The 17308-nt window shown below is 31.7% G+C and overlaps 1 protein-coding gene and 1 pseudogene across 5 annotated transcripts; both read right to left on the bottom strand.

The window, feature by feature from the left end:
• Positions 1–1029: 1029 nt before the first annotated feature.
• On the bottom strand, positions 1030–4169 carry LOC123196811 (transcription factor TCP20-like). 5 transcript variants are annotated; one of them, XM_044610939.1, is made up of 3 exons: positions 2923–4169; positions 2748–2822; positions 1030–1278 (listed from the first exon to the last, which is right to left on the bottom strand). In XM_044610939.1, exon 1 carries the CDS (start codon positions 4041–4043, stop codon positions 3117–3119), a length of 927 nt encoding a protein of 308 aa, XP_044466874.1. In that variant the 5' UTR covers positions 4044–4169; the 3' UTR covers positions 1030–1278; positions 2748–2822; positions 2923–3116. The 5 variants fall into 5 exon arrangements, with proteins under 5 accessions (XP_044466874.1, XP_044466876.1, XP_044466873.1 ...); XM_044610941.1 differs by having other exon boundaries at positions 2764–2822; XM_044610938.1 differs by lacking the exon at positions 1030–1278 and adding an exon at positions 1560–2373.
• Positions 4170–9426: 5257 nt separating this feature from the next.
• LOC123195636 lies at positions 9427–14063 on the bottom strand (annotated as a pseudogene).
• Between the last annotated feature and the right edge of the window lie 3245 nt (positions 14064–17308).

The following is a 17308-nucleotide window of genomic DNA, read 5'->3' as shown; positions in this document are numbered from 1 at the left end:
AAAACAAAAGGTTTTATGTATAAGAGGGGTATTGTTCAAGTATTGTCTAACAATATTTAAAGATCAAACTTTTGACTTACTTGAAATAAATCTTAGTGTTAATTTTTATTATACCCAGTAATCTTCTTACTTCCCTCTAGCTTGAAAGAATTTTTTTTATTAGATCATATCCAAACAAACACAATAATTATTATATTTATCAATTTTTATTATATTCAATAATCTTCTTCTTTTTTTGTATACAAGATCAAAAACAAGAACAAAAAGATGATATGTTTTGATATATGCCACACCTAAAAACATCTTCAAGACAAGTTTTACTCCATTTGGATTGTATCAGTAAACACAATAATTATTTATATTTTTTAATTTTTATTATATACAATAATCTTTAGGATAATCAATTAGAACCACGCGGACATTATTATTAGAATTAATTATACAAGTAAAATCCTCTCTCTACAATTTGCGGCACCCAGAAATTTCCAAATAATTGACAAGCAAGCTATAATCTAAGGAATTGATGCAACCTAATTTGTTGCTTTTGCTTTGTCTTTTTGGGGGGAATTGGATAGGCGAAACTTGCAAGCAACCAAATGGGTGGTCGTGTTGTGTTGAGCTTCTATTGCTGGCACCGTCTTACTTGAAATGCAAGGCTTCATTCTCACGCTCGGTATAAATCAAAGTGTTCACATTTATGGTCAGCATTATAATATTTCATGATAATTTTCCTTCACTTTTCTGGCGTGTGTGAATGAATTATATCTATTTTTCATGCTTCAATTGAATGCCAGAACATGGATTATTTATACTCGCTGTTCCTTGTGCAGTGGTTTGAATCTTCATTCATCTTTCACACTGTCTGCTCTTTATCAATTCAATGCTTTTGTATTTACTTTCTTTTTCCCATCTTTGGGTAACAGTACAGTAAAGGGTACCGTTACTTGCCTCTAGCTTGAAGGATGCTTCTTTGTATTGGATGTATCGACAAGATCAGAAAGAAGAAACAAAAAGATGATATGTTTGATATATGCAACACGTAAAACACAACTTCACGGCATGTTTTATTCCTTTTGGATTGTATCAGTAAACAAGAAAAAAAGTAACAAGGGAGTATGGTGATGTTCAGAAGCAACTGATAATTTTGTTGTAAGCAATTTGTCACTTCTTTTCAGGGGAATAGGAATCACACCGAGTGATTATGAACCTTCCTGGAGAGTGATAATGCCAAACACTTTGATGAAGATCGAGAAAGGAACATCATCCTTGGTTCAGCTCCTGTTCCTTGCAATATATGGGTTAAAGTTAAATGTTAACATCTCTTTAGAAATAATCCGACCATATAGTTTATTATGATTTTATTTTTAAACTTTGTAACTGAAAAAGATCTTTTAATAGCTTATAAAATTTATAAACTATTATGTACGTATAAATCTAACATCTTTTTATATTTTATCGATATAAAATTCACCTAACGGTGTTCAATAAAAGATGTATTATTGGTTGAAGAAGGATTAGTAACTGAAGTTTTGCCAGAAAGTGTGGAATTAAGTAGACAGTGACAACAAGGGCCATGCATCGTGGGATGCATGTATCCATTTATAACATTCAACTACCATTTGAGTGACAATGAATGAGAAACGGAAAACAAAATCAGGAAGATACTACACTGAGAGCAACAGATGAGGGCAGAGACTTCATGGCTGACTACAGAATAATTGAGAGGATAAAGTCAGCAAAGAATGATTTTTAAACAACCAAGTAACCCCTTGAGTAAATATTCAGAGTTCATAAAAGTGACATGTTGAGATGAGATCTCTCACGTTTACAGATTATGTCCATGACTGAGTCATTGCTAGTTGTAACAGCTTCAAGAACCAGATTTCTGTCAAATATGGAAAGACTTTTGGCATCTTTAAGTAATAGATCTATTGAATACCTAACTTAGCATTTACAACAGACCCTTATTGAGAAAAAGACCCTATGACTGTCATGCCATCCACAGTGTCAACAACAAAGTTCGGCAGCTTATAATAGCTGGCAGAAGCTACTTGGTACAGAATAGGAAGCTTGCACTGGGAAGATCTTGCTTCACAAAGACTAGTTCTTGTTGAAAAGATGGAGGGCACTCAACTAATTAATGACATTCATTATCTCATTTGCATTGTTATAGAATTGGCAGACTTTTGGGGGGGACTATTGCTATCTTGGATTCAACTGGCAAAGTTGGTAATACAATAGAACAATTCCCGAAATTATTACAAGAATAATTCAAACAATATTATATCATCCACATTGAATACTTGTTTGGCTCCACAAATTTGAGTGGATGGTTAACTGAAAAGAAAATTCATCAGTGGCCGTGGCAGATATCTGTTCATCTATGAAAATTCATTCATTCAGATCAAATTTGAATGTTAGAAAGAAGATAAATGATGTCTGCAAATCTATCGAAAGAACTGAGCCACCGAATTTTCCGTGTGTTATTCTGAATAGATGAAACTAAAAAAAGGTTTGACAGGAAATCACATAGCAAGAAAATTTTATGCATTAGACAGGGCAAATCTGTAAAAATTTTCTTCCTTTCTACACAAAACATAATTTAGTGTTTAGGTGATTGAGAAGTCTACTAGATCTGAGAATGAACTTGGCAAGAATGAGTATACAACTGTATGTTTAAATTAACAAATTGATAGTCACTCAAACCAGGCCTACATAAGAACCAAAAATAATCAAAGATGACTTACACTTTAATCAACAAACCTCTGATTAAAAAAGAAGTTAAGCCCAAACCCAAGCTATTTGGCTGTGAATAATTTCACCTGCACATCCCATATCAAAACCAACACTACAACGATTAACACCTATGTACAATTTATATAAAAGTAAAAAAAATGAACCAAAAGAACCCAAAAGGAGCACCTGTGTAGGGAGACCTGGGGACGATGATGCAGTGGAGAAGATCAAAGAGAAAGGAGGGAATACAAATCCAGTCCCTATTGAATTCTCCCTCAGGTATCAATTTTTTTCTCTTTTCCCAAATTATACAATATTTAAACCATGAAAAAGGAAAAAAACCTCAGCCTATCAAGTCTCAACAATGCTAGTCCTTTAATCTACTGCCCTGAACCTTGAGAATCATCCTTATGAGCAGGAGGTTGTTGCTGATGCTGCTGGTGCTGGTGCATCCTAGCCTGACCCATCTGTTGATAAATTTGAGTCAAAGTTTGAGGATTCAAAACCCCAATATGACCCTCTTGAGACAACCCAAGCTCTAAACCTGGTAAATGCTGGTTACCAGCACCACCCAAAATAGAAGTAAAACTCATAGGACCCATGTTAGTAGCTGGCAAATCAAATCCAGGGAATCCTATTTTTTGTAAATAACTTGAATTTTCACTCCCTAAATTTGGTGTTGGAGGACCAGAAGAAGAAGGATGGAAGCCAAAGCCACTTACAGCTGGGGGCCATAACCCAGTGGCAGCATGATGAGACCTTCCTAAATTTCCACCAACCATTGACCAACTGGTCCTACCAGAGCCCCCAATACTGGACCCTCCTAAATCATCAATCTTTTGGTGTAAACCAGCAGTTAGAGAGGCGCCCTGTTGAGAAACTGAGCCACCAGCAGCCGCCAAAGCAGAAGCGGGAATGGTTCCAGAGCCAGTAGCGGCAATTATGGAAGGTTCAGCTTGTTGTAAAAGCCACTGAATAGTTTCACCATCAGATTTGTGACCCAATTCTCTTGTTAACTGAAAGATTCTTGCAGCACATAAAGCCGGCATCCTAATTCTTCTCCCTCTGCCTTCAACTTTAGTATGCCTGTCCTTATTAGAACTTCTTTTGGGAGCCACCTGTTTCTTGCTGGCCTCTTCTTTGTCAGCTATAACAATCTGGAAATCTTTGATCTCTGCAGGTTTATTTTCGTCCATGTTTACTTGTTGTTGTTGATGAGGCTGCTGTTGTTGTTGTAAGAAGTTGGAAACTTGATGCTGTTGTTGTTGATGTTGATGTTGTGGATGCTTTGAGCCATTGGGATCCATGAACAAGTAGGTTTCTGGGGTTTCAAAAAAAAAAGGAAAATATCAGAGAGGGTCTTCTTTGATTGAAGAAGGATGAGCTGAAAAGTCCAATACTTTCATAAGTTTACAGTGTTTTTGGCAACACATTTTTAATTTTAATATATTCATTTTGTATTTTCATATCCCAATTGTACCCACTCACCATTATCAAATTCTTTCCAACTTTTCCTTTTTTTTTTTTTTTTTTTTTAATTCTACCACATTCTATGTATATTGGCTTTTTACCTTCTTTTTATAGCCAAATCACTATTTTCCCACTAGTAAACTTGGATAATTTCAACTTCAAAATTTGAAAAAGTCCATTTGTCTATTCATCCTTACACACTAGTAAAAATTACTTAATTTTACTATAAATTATTAATTAATTTTTTCAATAAAATTATAAAACTTATTTAAATATTTAATGCAAATATCAATTACTAATCTATCTTTATTTAATTAAAATTATAAAAATACCTTATATTAAATTTAAATCATTATTATAATTATTTTTTCCTCTTTTACCTACTAATTCTCACATTTTCACTATTAAAAATATACTTTCATCATCGTCATCATGATATATCGAGTCTCTCTATTTACACACAGTATCATTATCAATTTCAGCCCAACCCAATCTCACCCACACATAAACAAGCTCATTACCCTTATGATCGCTTCCACACATTCATCACTTGTGAAGAAATTTCTTATGAGTTTGTGTTATAATGGTTTTTGTTTCTTTGGAAGTGAAGTTTTGGTTATAAGCTCTTCTAGGAGTGACAATGGGTTTGGTTAGGGTTTTTTTTAATGGTAATGGGACTTGTTAGGGCAATCAGAATAGAGGGAGGAATCGAATAAAAAACCAGAGTCGATCCTTGATTTGAAGCCGAAGCCAAAGATGTGAAGTGAGTCGATCCAAGTCAACCAAAACCAGATAAAAAAATTGGAATGCTACCCTGGTGGATCTAAGAAAACAACATATTTGCGTAAAATGATATTCTAAAAACCTAGTTTAATAAACTCACCTTTTTATCTTTTAGATAAATAATCAATTTATTATGCAGTATGTTGTATAAATTACTGCAATTTGCATGTTAATGGGATTAATTAAATGTTGTATAAATTGAACAAAACTCAATCAAGTTAAAGTCGAAGTTTTAAATTTCCCAAATCACTTTGTAAAAGGAATTAGTGTAACAACTCTCATAAGGAACTTAAATATCAGGTAAACTAATGATAATTTGACACTTTTATTTAATGTGTCGTTATATGATTGATAATATTAAAATTAGAGATAAAATATAGTTTATACTCATATTTACACTATCATTCTAGGGGTACATTTAAAGCTACTTAGTAGTAAGGGGTTTCTCCAAATTTCTATTGGTTATTAATTTTAATAATTTATATGGTGTGAATAAAAATTTAGAGATTCCCATACTACAATTTTGTTCCACCAATGAAGAGTTATACCATTTATTTATCAAATAATATTTTAATTTTTAACATTTTAAATTTAATAATACTTGAAAACCTTTATTTACTTGTCAAAGGGATTGAATTTGATTACATGAAATAAGAGGGTAAGGAAAATGACATGAATTTTATTATAATTTTCAACAGTGAAAAGGATGCCCATTTTTCAATTCTGCATTGAAAGTGATTTCTTCAATAGATTATAGCCAACAAGAGAAATTTATTATATTAATGGCTTAGGTAATTGATATGATATGTAACAATTTTAATATTAATATTTTAATTTCTCTTGTTGCATGCATAATTGAAGTGATTAGAGAAATATTCAAATCCCAATGGAACAAGTAAGAATCACTGTTACTTTTCTTATTGCTTTTTCACTTCATTCATGTATTTCCTCCCTAGCATCTACTTGGATTTGTTGACTGATTTAAATAGAAAAAAAAGGGATCCTCAAAATTCAAATCATTCACCAATGTTATTGATATTTTTTTTGTCATCAAAGAAAATATCAAATTAAATTTCGATGATTTTCTTCATCTCATAAGAGAAGAAGACTTGGAAAATTTTATAATATAGAAAACATTCCACAAATTATAATTATTTAAGAGATTTTCAAAGGAATAATTAAAAGTCCAAAGCAACTTTGTATTTTTTGAAAATTCAAAAAGTTAGGAGGCTGCTATGATTATCTTGTTTTTACTTTTACTATTGAGACAAAAATGAAAGGAAGAGACAGAGAAATTGTTTTCAAGCTACCAAAGAACACAAATTTCAAATACCCACTTAGTATTTTGGAAAACCCCAAATGGGCAACATAAATTTGATCACATGAAGGCTGCTATTGTAATTTAACATAATTATTATTTCACTAGAAAAATAGATGCAAGCAATTCATGGTCACCAAAGTGGGGATGTTTAGATTTTAATAGTTTCAACTTGATGGCAAAGCAAGTAGTATATAAAGAAGAGGGCTTTGGTAAGAATCACTTAAGGGAAAAGGGATTGGCTTTTCTAAAATAAAAATTCAAAGGGTCTAATTTAATGGCTTTGATAAGGAGAAGACCAATGTTTAGTTTTGATAGTTGTGTTGATAATAATGAAGGTGGGAATTGTTATGTGTGTTTTGGTGATTGAATTGGTGGTCACATTTGCTTCCCATCTTGGAGACAAGGGAGGTCCCTCTTTGAAAGCTGAGTGTTGAAATATCATACCCAATTTCACATGTATTCAAACCTTCATTGAAAAAAAAAAAAAAAGGAGATAATCTTGCTTTCTTTTCTAAATGGGTTTTTAATTTTTATTTTAAACTTATAATTATTCTTGTTGGATAAGGTTGGATCTATCCAATTTTTGACGTTTGCTTGAATCATATAATTAGCTTCCAACTTCCATCTTTTTCAAAAGTTATATGTTTACCTCATTTTTGAATGACAAAGTTCCTAGTAATTCCAATCAATTCCAAGAAGCATTTGTGTCAAATTTAATTGTTTTCTTTTGTTTTGCTTCTTCTTTTTCTTTTTTACTATGCAACTTATTATTATGATTAAAGGTTAAAGGAAAAAAACCATTTTATTAATAATATCCATACCCACCATTACTTTAATTTTTTTTTTTTTTTGATAAATTTAAGAATTACCCACCATTACTTCTTTAAGCAACACACAAATTAATATTAAAAAATATAATTCAATCCAATGTCTCATAGACCATGCATGCCAACACCAAACCCTTACAAATTTCAAGGTCCATGTCTTTCATGGAGAATTGATTATATATATTTCGCATGCCCACAAGAGTCCAAATATAACCTAACACCAAACTTGCATTTGTTTAGTCACGAGCATCTTCTGTTTTTATTCATTCATTTCTATACAATCTTTGGTCTCTTGTCTTGTTTATTTTGAAGCCATTTCATCATTGTTTTTATGTGTCATAATTAAATGGCAACACATTTGCTTACATCTAATCCTCTGTATCAAATATATCATCAGTGAAATGAATCAAGATCTGATGCTTACATAAAAAGGAATTTAGATGAATGAGGTGAGGTGAAATATTAGATTCTCACTTTTTTTTTTTAATTATTGAGAAATTTTATATTGAACTTAATTGAGCCATGTAAAAATTGTTATATCTACTTTATTTTTTATTTTTTATTTTTGTTTTTATTGTGATTATTTGTTGCCCGTAAAATTTGGTAAAATTCCAATACAACTTAAGTTGATTATAGAATAAACAAATTAAATTTATATCATTAAACTTTCAATTAGCATCCAAATTAATTATAAATTTGTTTATATTCAATGAATTCTCTCGGGTTTGGAATCTAGTTTTATGTTTCTAATATCTTAATATTCTTACATTTTTCTTGTTTTTTATAAGTTTGTTTCTAATAAAGAAATATTTACTTCAGAATTAACTTTAGCTTATAATAGATAGTTGGTTCATTACTTTAATTAATATAAGCTAAACAAACCAAACACATATTATTAGACTTTCAAAAATGGCATCTCACAATATTGTGCCAAGTGTCATTAGATTAATAAATTTGGGGTTTTAATTTAATTTCTTGTTCTTCACATTATCAAACTAGAATTTTTTTATGTACATATTAATAATTCTAGATCCTAAACCAAATCTTTTTGAAATGATCAAATTTTCTTCATAATTGGTGAAGGGAATATGTTGCAAGAGTTGTCAACAAATAATTGAGTGTTTTAGGTGAAACCCACTACAATAATAAAGTTGTCAAATCCTCTTCCCTCTAATTTGGATCACCAACAATGCCTAACAAAGGAAAGCTATTTAGGGGGGAAAAAAGGTGAAATCATATCAAAGCTTACAAATAAACAATCTGTCTAATCCTTTTCTCACTTCAAGTCCTTGTCCATCTACATTAAAATGGCATTAATTTCTTCATCAATTGACTTAATGTTTTTGAGAGATAAAATAATACAGATAAATACTGGAAAAAAATGTTGTAGTTCCATGCACCAGAATAACTTGTAGCCACCCCCCACCAATGGGTTAGCTATGAAAAAGCCAGAATCTCTAACCCAATGCTTCCTTTCGATAAGATATGGACCTCATCATTATCCTTATGTCACATCTATGAGCTACGTATTTTCATCTTCAATTTTTAGACTTAATCTTTATTTTTGCTTTACAAATTCTCATGGTTCGTAATTAGGAGGATTTAATAATTGACTATGTTATAGAATAATATTATAATTTAGATGGAGATGTGGAAGAATAGTTCAGGATAAGAGAAGAAGAGATGGGTGGTTTAGAATTATGAATTAAATGACAAAACAATAGGATAAATTTTCAATGGTGGTTAGTGGTAGGGAAGTGAATCAAATATACTTGTGTGGTGGGATAATAGGCAGCTTCAAAGAAATAGAATTTCACTTTCATTTAGATAATCTAAATTTGTGGTTGCCATTTGCCAATCATTTGAAAATACAAAAATATGTTGCAATAATATTGGTTTGCTTTTTCCCTCGTTTGTCATCCCATAGCAGCTTGGATGGATGATTCGGACCAATTTTAAGAGAAATGCTGTGTATAAGTTTTAAGTACCCAATTAAATTTTCAAATGATGTGTCATTATACGCTTGAATATTACTTTACCATTAATACAAAATTATTCAATCATATGATGACACATCATTTGAATATTTAATTAGATATTCAAAACTATGCACAAATCGTTTTATTGAAATTTGAAAATATCCTCTCTAAATATATGTTCTTCCAAGGAATTGGAAGATTCACTTCTTTCATTTTTTAAAATAACAAATCATGTAACATGATTGTCTTAATTTGAATAAAGATGTAACAATCCTTGCAAAAGGAGCATTTGCAAATAATCAAAGAGTAATGACTCTATAATTGTGTGCTAATTTGATTCCTACTAGAGATTGTTTATGTAAATCATTCTTCCCATCCCATATAAACAAATTTGTGTAAAAAGAGAAGTTATTTCTTGGAATGAACTACAGACATATTTACATAATCTAATAAACAATGGTGTTAGATGAACAGACAACAAAAAGAACACAGCCTGAGGTGGCGATTTCCCAGCTCAGCTACCAGTAGAAGGTCCAGAGTACATGCAGATGGGTGTGTTGATCCTGAAAATAGATAGAACTGCAGATGGTATTGTCCAAATGCCATCACCACATATTAAACCTGAAGCAACTGCCCCTGCATAATCTTCTGCATCCTTGCGAATGATTCGATCCCATATAAATAATATTACTGTCCCAACAAACATGTCAACTGCAAAATATGCTCCAATGTAAAATGGAACTGCCATAGCCATTGGCATAGGAATGAACTGCAATATTTTCATTGGCATCACATCCCTCAGAAGGTTAATAAGCAGGGCAGCCACAAAGAACCCACTACATATGGCTAGACAGTGCTTGGGCAGCTCTGAGAAGCCCTCAAAGCCTAGAATGGCCATCCCCCTAAATATCACAGCATATGGTGCTTTGTACGGACCATCTGGTGAACCAATATCAAAAGCCATCCAAAACATCCAGAATGCAAGTGGCGCAATGATACAACCCATGGCTGTTCCCACCAACTGGCTCACAAACATAGACTTGGCTGGCGATAGAGTGAGGTAACCTGTCTTAAAATCCTGCATGAGATCTGCTGCAGTGGAGACAAGGGACATCATAACACCACAAGCTGCCAACCCAGAAACAACCCTCCATTGCTTCCAACCAGAGAAGCAATATGAAAAGACCAATCTTTCCGTAAGCTGAAGCCAAGCTCCAGTCTGTAAGTCCAGTGCCATAAGAGTTGCAGAAGGCTAGTGCAGGGGCAGCAAGGTATGAGCAGAGAACCAAGTACCATTTAAGAGGTGGATAAATGACTGGAATGGTTGCTGTTGATATAGCTGCCAGGCCCCCATATCCAGAAGCTGCAAGCCAGGTGGGTATCCTGTCTTTTACAAAGACATCATCTTTTTTTTTCTGATCCAGTAACAATTTCGAACTCTCAGAATCTGCATAAGTACATCGGCAAAATTACTTCCCACAAGAAAAAGAGTTGTAAAAAAAACGATGATCGCATATGAATTTCGTATCCAGAGTTCCTGGAATGATTTTTCTGTTTCAAAATACTACCATAAATTCAAAATGGAAGTATTCAGTATCATAATGATCAAATTTCAAAACATATTGGTCAAACGATAAATCATTTCTGGAAAACCCCAAGAATCACCATACAAATCAAATTACCTGAAATTAATAAAATTATTATTACTTTAGGAAAACATCAACAGTAGATGAGCCTCACAGTTATACCAATCATTGGTTGAACATAAATAAAAAGGTTGAAAAGAATTATACTAGGCTTTAAGTTAGGACCTAGGGTGTACAAGAGGAAACATGAGAGCCAAAGCAGAGGAATTTTGGGTTGTAGCAAGCACAAAGGACACATGGGAAGCAAAAAGGGAATGGATGGAGTGACAACACAAAACACAGCAGGCAGGTAATAGCAACGGTATAAAAAGAGATGAAAGAAGAGAGAAAAAGAGAAGAAAAGAAATCAAGAAGAATTGTAAAGAAAGGAGGCTGACGTCTTGGGAGGACTGGCACCTCTTGTTGCCAAATTACTTTTCTTTCTTGTTACTATATATTTCTAATTTCTTTTGGTTTTGTTACTGAACTAGCGTTTAGAGGGATTTTAAGATATATATATATATATACACACGCGCGCGCACACACATTCCATTGAGATAATTTTATATTCCTTTTGCTTCTTGTTCTGTTGATTATTGTGTGGGATTGAATTGCTCTATCACGAGCTAAGTGAAATTGTTAACCATAATACCAATTGCAAATAATGAAAAAAAATTTTCTCTCAATTTTCATAGTTGAGATGATGGTGTTCAGAGATGACAGAGGGCCATAATACTCACCTATAACTTCATGACAATTGGAAATTTGCTTTGTTTGGAGCTTTTGTTACACCTTGACAGATATAGCTATTATCTTGACCAGATTGTAAAGGCCATCTCCAAGGATAAGGGCAATAGCTATGAATACCTGCAAAAGGTGATGGCAGGAATTTGCTTTAGAGAAGTGAAATAAGAGACTAGTTCAAGGATATGGAATTGGCTTTGAGGCAATGAAACAGTGTGATTTAAATATATATGTTCCATTATCATACCTTATATCCATAAAGACCTTTAAAATTGTTGCCACCCTGGTCAGCTGGATATCAGTCCCCAGCAATTTGGGAGATAAAAGGCCAGAGAAAGCCCCATCATATAATTGCCCCAAGAAGAACAGAACAGTTCACAATGTGGGGACAAATAAGTCCACATCCAACAGACGTTGGATTGAAGTCAAAATAAAACCTGTATCAAGGAAAAAAAAGTGTAACATGATTTTAACCACTTTAATGCAATCTAGCTAAAACAAAAAATCATGTTCTGAAAGATGAAATTTGACAAACAATATAAAAGACACAAGTATACACTTAATTACTCTCTTAGATTATATTATATACTACATACACTCAACCAGTTCCTTGGCACTTACCAGATGCAACTCCGAAAGAGGCCCAACATAGAATGTTCAATAATGTTAAATTATTTAAATAAAAACAAAGTAATAAACTGATGAAGAATACTTTATCAATGAAGTTGCTGCTCATACAGGCATGTAGCTATTCTATAAGATAATAAATATGCAAAAAATATGAAAAAAAGCTAAATATTTTATATATGCCCCTATATTTAATAATTAGGTAAACAGAATATAATTTGGAATATAATATGTGAAAAGAATGAAACTTTAGTCTCAAAGAGAGAAATGGAGAGATATATACATATCAAAGAATCCACAAGAGTCTTACATGTTTTTAAATAGAATCACACCAAGGGTGGGAAAATTGTCAAATCCACAATTATCCCCATTGCCACTAAAGAACCACTTAAAGTGGCTCCAAATTAAACTTATGCTTAAATATTTTCCAAGACAGCTGACTTGCTTCTTGTAATAAAAGTCAAACAGCAATAGATACAATAATTAGGAAGAGAGCAAATGAACTCAGATTTCTTGAAACATTTATATTATAGAATTTTCAATGAATTTACAGCGAATAACTTTGCAACACATCAAAAACAGGCATAGATAGCACTGGAAATTTATCCTGTGAGAACTGAAAGACAATAACAGATAACTACAGGGAAAGTGCATAAACATTAATAAGTAGAAATGTACTATTATGTACAAATGATAAATATCATGTACTTCTTTATGCAAGATTATAAGTTGTTTATTCTTCTTACTTAATTATGCCATTCAAGCTCTGTACACGATCTTCAAAATTATAGACCTCTTAATTTTCATTTTCTCTCTGATTTTGTTTGATTTTCCTTATTGTTATAATTCTTTTATCACTTCTCTTCCAAAAGTTTTGCAGAATGAGAAAGTATATCAAGAAACACAAAATAGAGAACACATTCAATCATTACCCTGCAAGCTAAGCTCTAGAGTTGGTGTGAAAGCTATTTATCTACATTGCTGAGGGTGTCCCACTGGGATATGTAAATTTGTAATCTGAGACCATAACCTGGTACCATAACAAACACTTAGGAGATAAACAGTACCCAAGGTAAAAGGCCAGCTTAGTTGTCATGGACATACTGAGACTTGAATGACAACATATGTACGCATAGGGTTCAAATCTATCAAGCTATTTTCAAATTTCAATTTCTTAATAGCTAAAATCTGTAGGAATGAACACTTATCAGCAGATAGGACGAAATATGAACTCATTCTCCATAAGTTTATAATTAAAAATTAGAAACACAAACAAAAAATAAAACTTCAGACCAAATTTAGCAAGTAACATTTCAACCATAGAATTAAAGGATCAGACAATATATTCACAACCAAATGTATGAGAAAAAGATAGAAAATCAGTTTAGTTTTTAGACTTTAGTCTTTAGTCTGAACTTATCCTTTCCATGTATTAAACCAAGCTATAAATAGCAAAAGAATGGCAACAATGATGGTCAAAGATACCTTACCAAGTGGAACAAGACTGAAAAGCCCAAGGAAACTGACAACAAACAGAAAACAGATCATCCAACCCAATCCTGGGTTTAAAACATCTTCGGCCCAGGTAGTTAGCACCAATTAGTTCATATGTTCTCTCATCCATGGCAAGCAAATATGAACCAAATCCCCTTGCAAACAATTTACTACTAATCATTATATCAAACTCCATTTAGAACAACAAAAGGGCTGCTCAATATAGTAATTTTATCTAAAATAATGTCTTTCTTAACTTCATATCAAAATTCACGAGCCTTTATATCCATGCATCATAATTTAGTAATATGAATTCAACAAGCTTAACAGTTATTCACCATAATATGACCTTTCAATTTCTAAATTCACAAGAATTAACCGAAAAACAAACAAATAAATAGATTCATCAATTTCAGTTCAATAAATTACGAAATAAAGAACGAAGCAAGCAAAAAATAAAAAACGGAATAATTACCGCTAAATGCAAGGCCATAGCAAGCGACAACACAAGTTTCAATGACGGTGTTCTCCTGTCTGGTAAATGGTTTAATCGAGAACCCTAACTTGGACAAAAAAACTGGTCCACGATTTGACAAAGAAGAAGCCGAGCAATCCGGCGGCCTCAGATTCAGCTTGTGCGTGATGATACAGAACGAAGCTCCCATCATCGCGCTCACCACGAGCCCTCTGACAGTTATCTGATCCTTCCATTCGGGAACTGTCTGATCGTCCTCGTCGACGGCGGAGATTTTCTCACTGGGTTCAATTAACGGCTAAAATAATTAATATCCCGGTTATTTCCCTTGCAACTGTTCCTTCATTCGGCAGATTAATATCCCGACTTCGACAGCGGAGATTTTCTCACTGGGACATTGCAATTCGTCCTTACAATTATAATAGTCAATCAATTTTAGATATTTTTCAACATTACCATCAACAGTTACCGACGAAACTTACTATTGGAATAGATTAGGGTTATTTAAACTTATCAGAGATACTCTATCATCAACCAAACTATGACCTGTTATACTATACTCAGTCTCGGCATTATAAAAATTATTTAAACTTTTCTCAACACCTTCTCTTTTATCCAACTCAGGCACCTTGATTAGTACGTTATATGTCTCATTAACTTTGTAAACTTGTCAAATTCTTCCTCAAGAGCCTCATTATCTTCCTCATCATCGTCGTTGAGTTTATCCAATTCTTCATTTTTTAAAATATTTTGTGATTGTTATGTCCAATCGAATGTTAGAGCATTCTCTAATTGTTCTTTATTAATCTACTTTTTATCAAGATTGTTTTTTTTTTTTATTTGACTCGGCCCTTTGTAATATAAAGACATATCAATAGTGCTTTTTTCCTTGCTACCTCATCAAAAATTCAATATCATTATCTCAAACCTCATGTGGGTTTTCAAACATCACCAAATATTTGTTTGTATATATGGATATTTGATCGACTTTGATTGATTATTTTCTCAATCAACTTTTTGAAATCCGTTCTTGTATCAACCATTAACATTCTTTTTTTCTCACCAATATATCTCATAATATTGTTATTTTTGATAATCCAATGCTCTTCAAATTTACTCATAAATACAACTATAGCCATTTTGAAACAAAAATAATACTTACAATACAATACAAGCAAAAATATAATATAATAAAAATAAATATTTGATATAATAATATTTAAAATTCAAATGAATCATTTCATGCAGTCTTGACCTGTCGACCAACCTATTTAATCAAACCTAACATATATATTACAACATTTATATTTTCTACTAGATATTTAATTTCAAAAACAATTATATTTTACTTGATTTACTGAATCTTTCTAATAAATTAATCAGTACTTCGATAAATTTAACTCTAAAACAATAACTTTTATCAAGTAATCATGAATTAGTAGACAAAATCATATTACACATATTCTATAGATTTCAAATTTCTAACAAAATAAATAATGTTACAAAGGTTGGGATCTATACTTATTTAAATCTTTCTCAGTTTGAGTTTGATGCAAGATTTTAATAATTTTGTTTTTGTCTTTTTTTCTCAAAAAAAATGGTTAAAGTTGGATCACATGGTGTGTCGGCTGAGACATTCTCTCTTTAAAATAAAAATAAAACCAAAATATGATTAAATATGTATAATAATAATATAAAAAAAAGGATAACTAAATATGTGGAGGGGGAAGAAAAAAGCTGGTCAAAATCAGAAATATCCCTATAGACTCTCTTAATCTCTAGTCAAATTAAATTTATTTAATATTTTGGATGAAATGCATAAAGATATTGTTGATTATGCTTCCCTTAATTTTTTTTTTCAAAAATAATTTAGAGTTTTAAGAAATTTTATCTTTTATTTTGAGAAAAGTTTGATGGATGATGAGCATATGTAATCAAGCAAAAAAAATGGAAAGATTCAATAATTCCAATAATGTTTTTTTTATCTATGGATGAGATTTTGTGGAACAGGTCATATTCAGTATGGTCAAATTTGAAGATTTTCCTTTTCTTGTAGATAGAGAGACTGAAGTGTAGACTGTGGGCTTTGAATCATGACTTTAATGTCAATTAAAGTCTTTTTCAAATCAATTACTAATACATCACACCCCATCGGCATCAAACTCGATTCAAATATGAAGTTAGTATCATATAAAAATAATATTATATGTATATATTTTTTATATAATTTAAATATATAAATTATATATTATTATGTAATTAGATACTATTTTATCTTTAATTTAAAATTATTTTATCATATAATAACATATAATTTATGTACTAAAATTATATACTAAACATATATACATAGTTTTATTAATCACATAAAGTTACTAGTATCGAAAATTGTAAGTTTGAGTTAGTGTCTTCTTATTTGATCAATTATATTTTCATACTTTCTATTAATGTCATATGATAATAGATTGGATAGAAATCAAATGTCTTAATTCTAATCTGCATCTTGTCTTCGATATAGTGTTAATGGGGAATTTTTGTCTCTTTCCCACAAAGAAAATTTCTTTCCCTTTATCTACATCCATGGGACGAAAATTTCTCACTTTTCCTTCCCTACCTTCATTACAAAATTAATAAAATATTTATTAAATATTAAAATATATTTATAATAATTTAAAAATTTTAAAAATAATTTAATATATAATAATTTAAAAAATATACGAGAAAGATGATAAATAAAAAAAAAAGTCAAAATTATTTTTATCTCATATCCAATCATAAAACATTTTATATCTACCCTTATTTTTATCGAATAATCTTTTTTTCGGTTACGAAGAAATATACCAAAAATCTGATTTTATCGGCTGAATTGCCATCTCGGATCACTCTTCCTAGAACAATGACATGCCGTCATAGGTACGTTTTACAGACTGGGCCCCATTTGAAAATTGTAAGAGTAATCGTAGGGACACTTGTTCTATGACCTCTGGACGTCGGTACGGTTAATCTTGGGCCTCAAAGACATCCTGTCAGGTCCAGAAATGTACACTATTTTAGATTCTCCATGCTCTGTTGTAAATATTAGAAGGCCCACCACTCCCTGGATCCCTCGATTAAGGAAACCAAGTGTCAAACTGTTTCTTTCAAACAAACACTAGATGGCCGACATTGCTCTTCATAAATAATTTCTACTAAATCACACTCCACTGGGCCAACTTATGATTCACTTG

The sequence above is a fragment of the Mangifera indica genome, chromosome 14, assembly GCF_011075055.1.
Source record: "Mangifera indica cultivar Alphonso chromosome 14, CATAS_Mindica_2.1, whole genome shotgun sequence".
Lineage (NCBI taxonomy): Eukaryota > Viridiplantae > Streptophyta > Magnoliopsida > Sapindales > Anacardiaceae > Mangifera > Mangifera indica.
The sequence above is the reverse complement of the archived record's forward strand: the minus strand, read 5'-3'. Positions and strand labels throughout refer to the sequence as shown.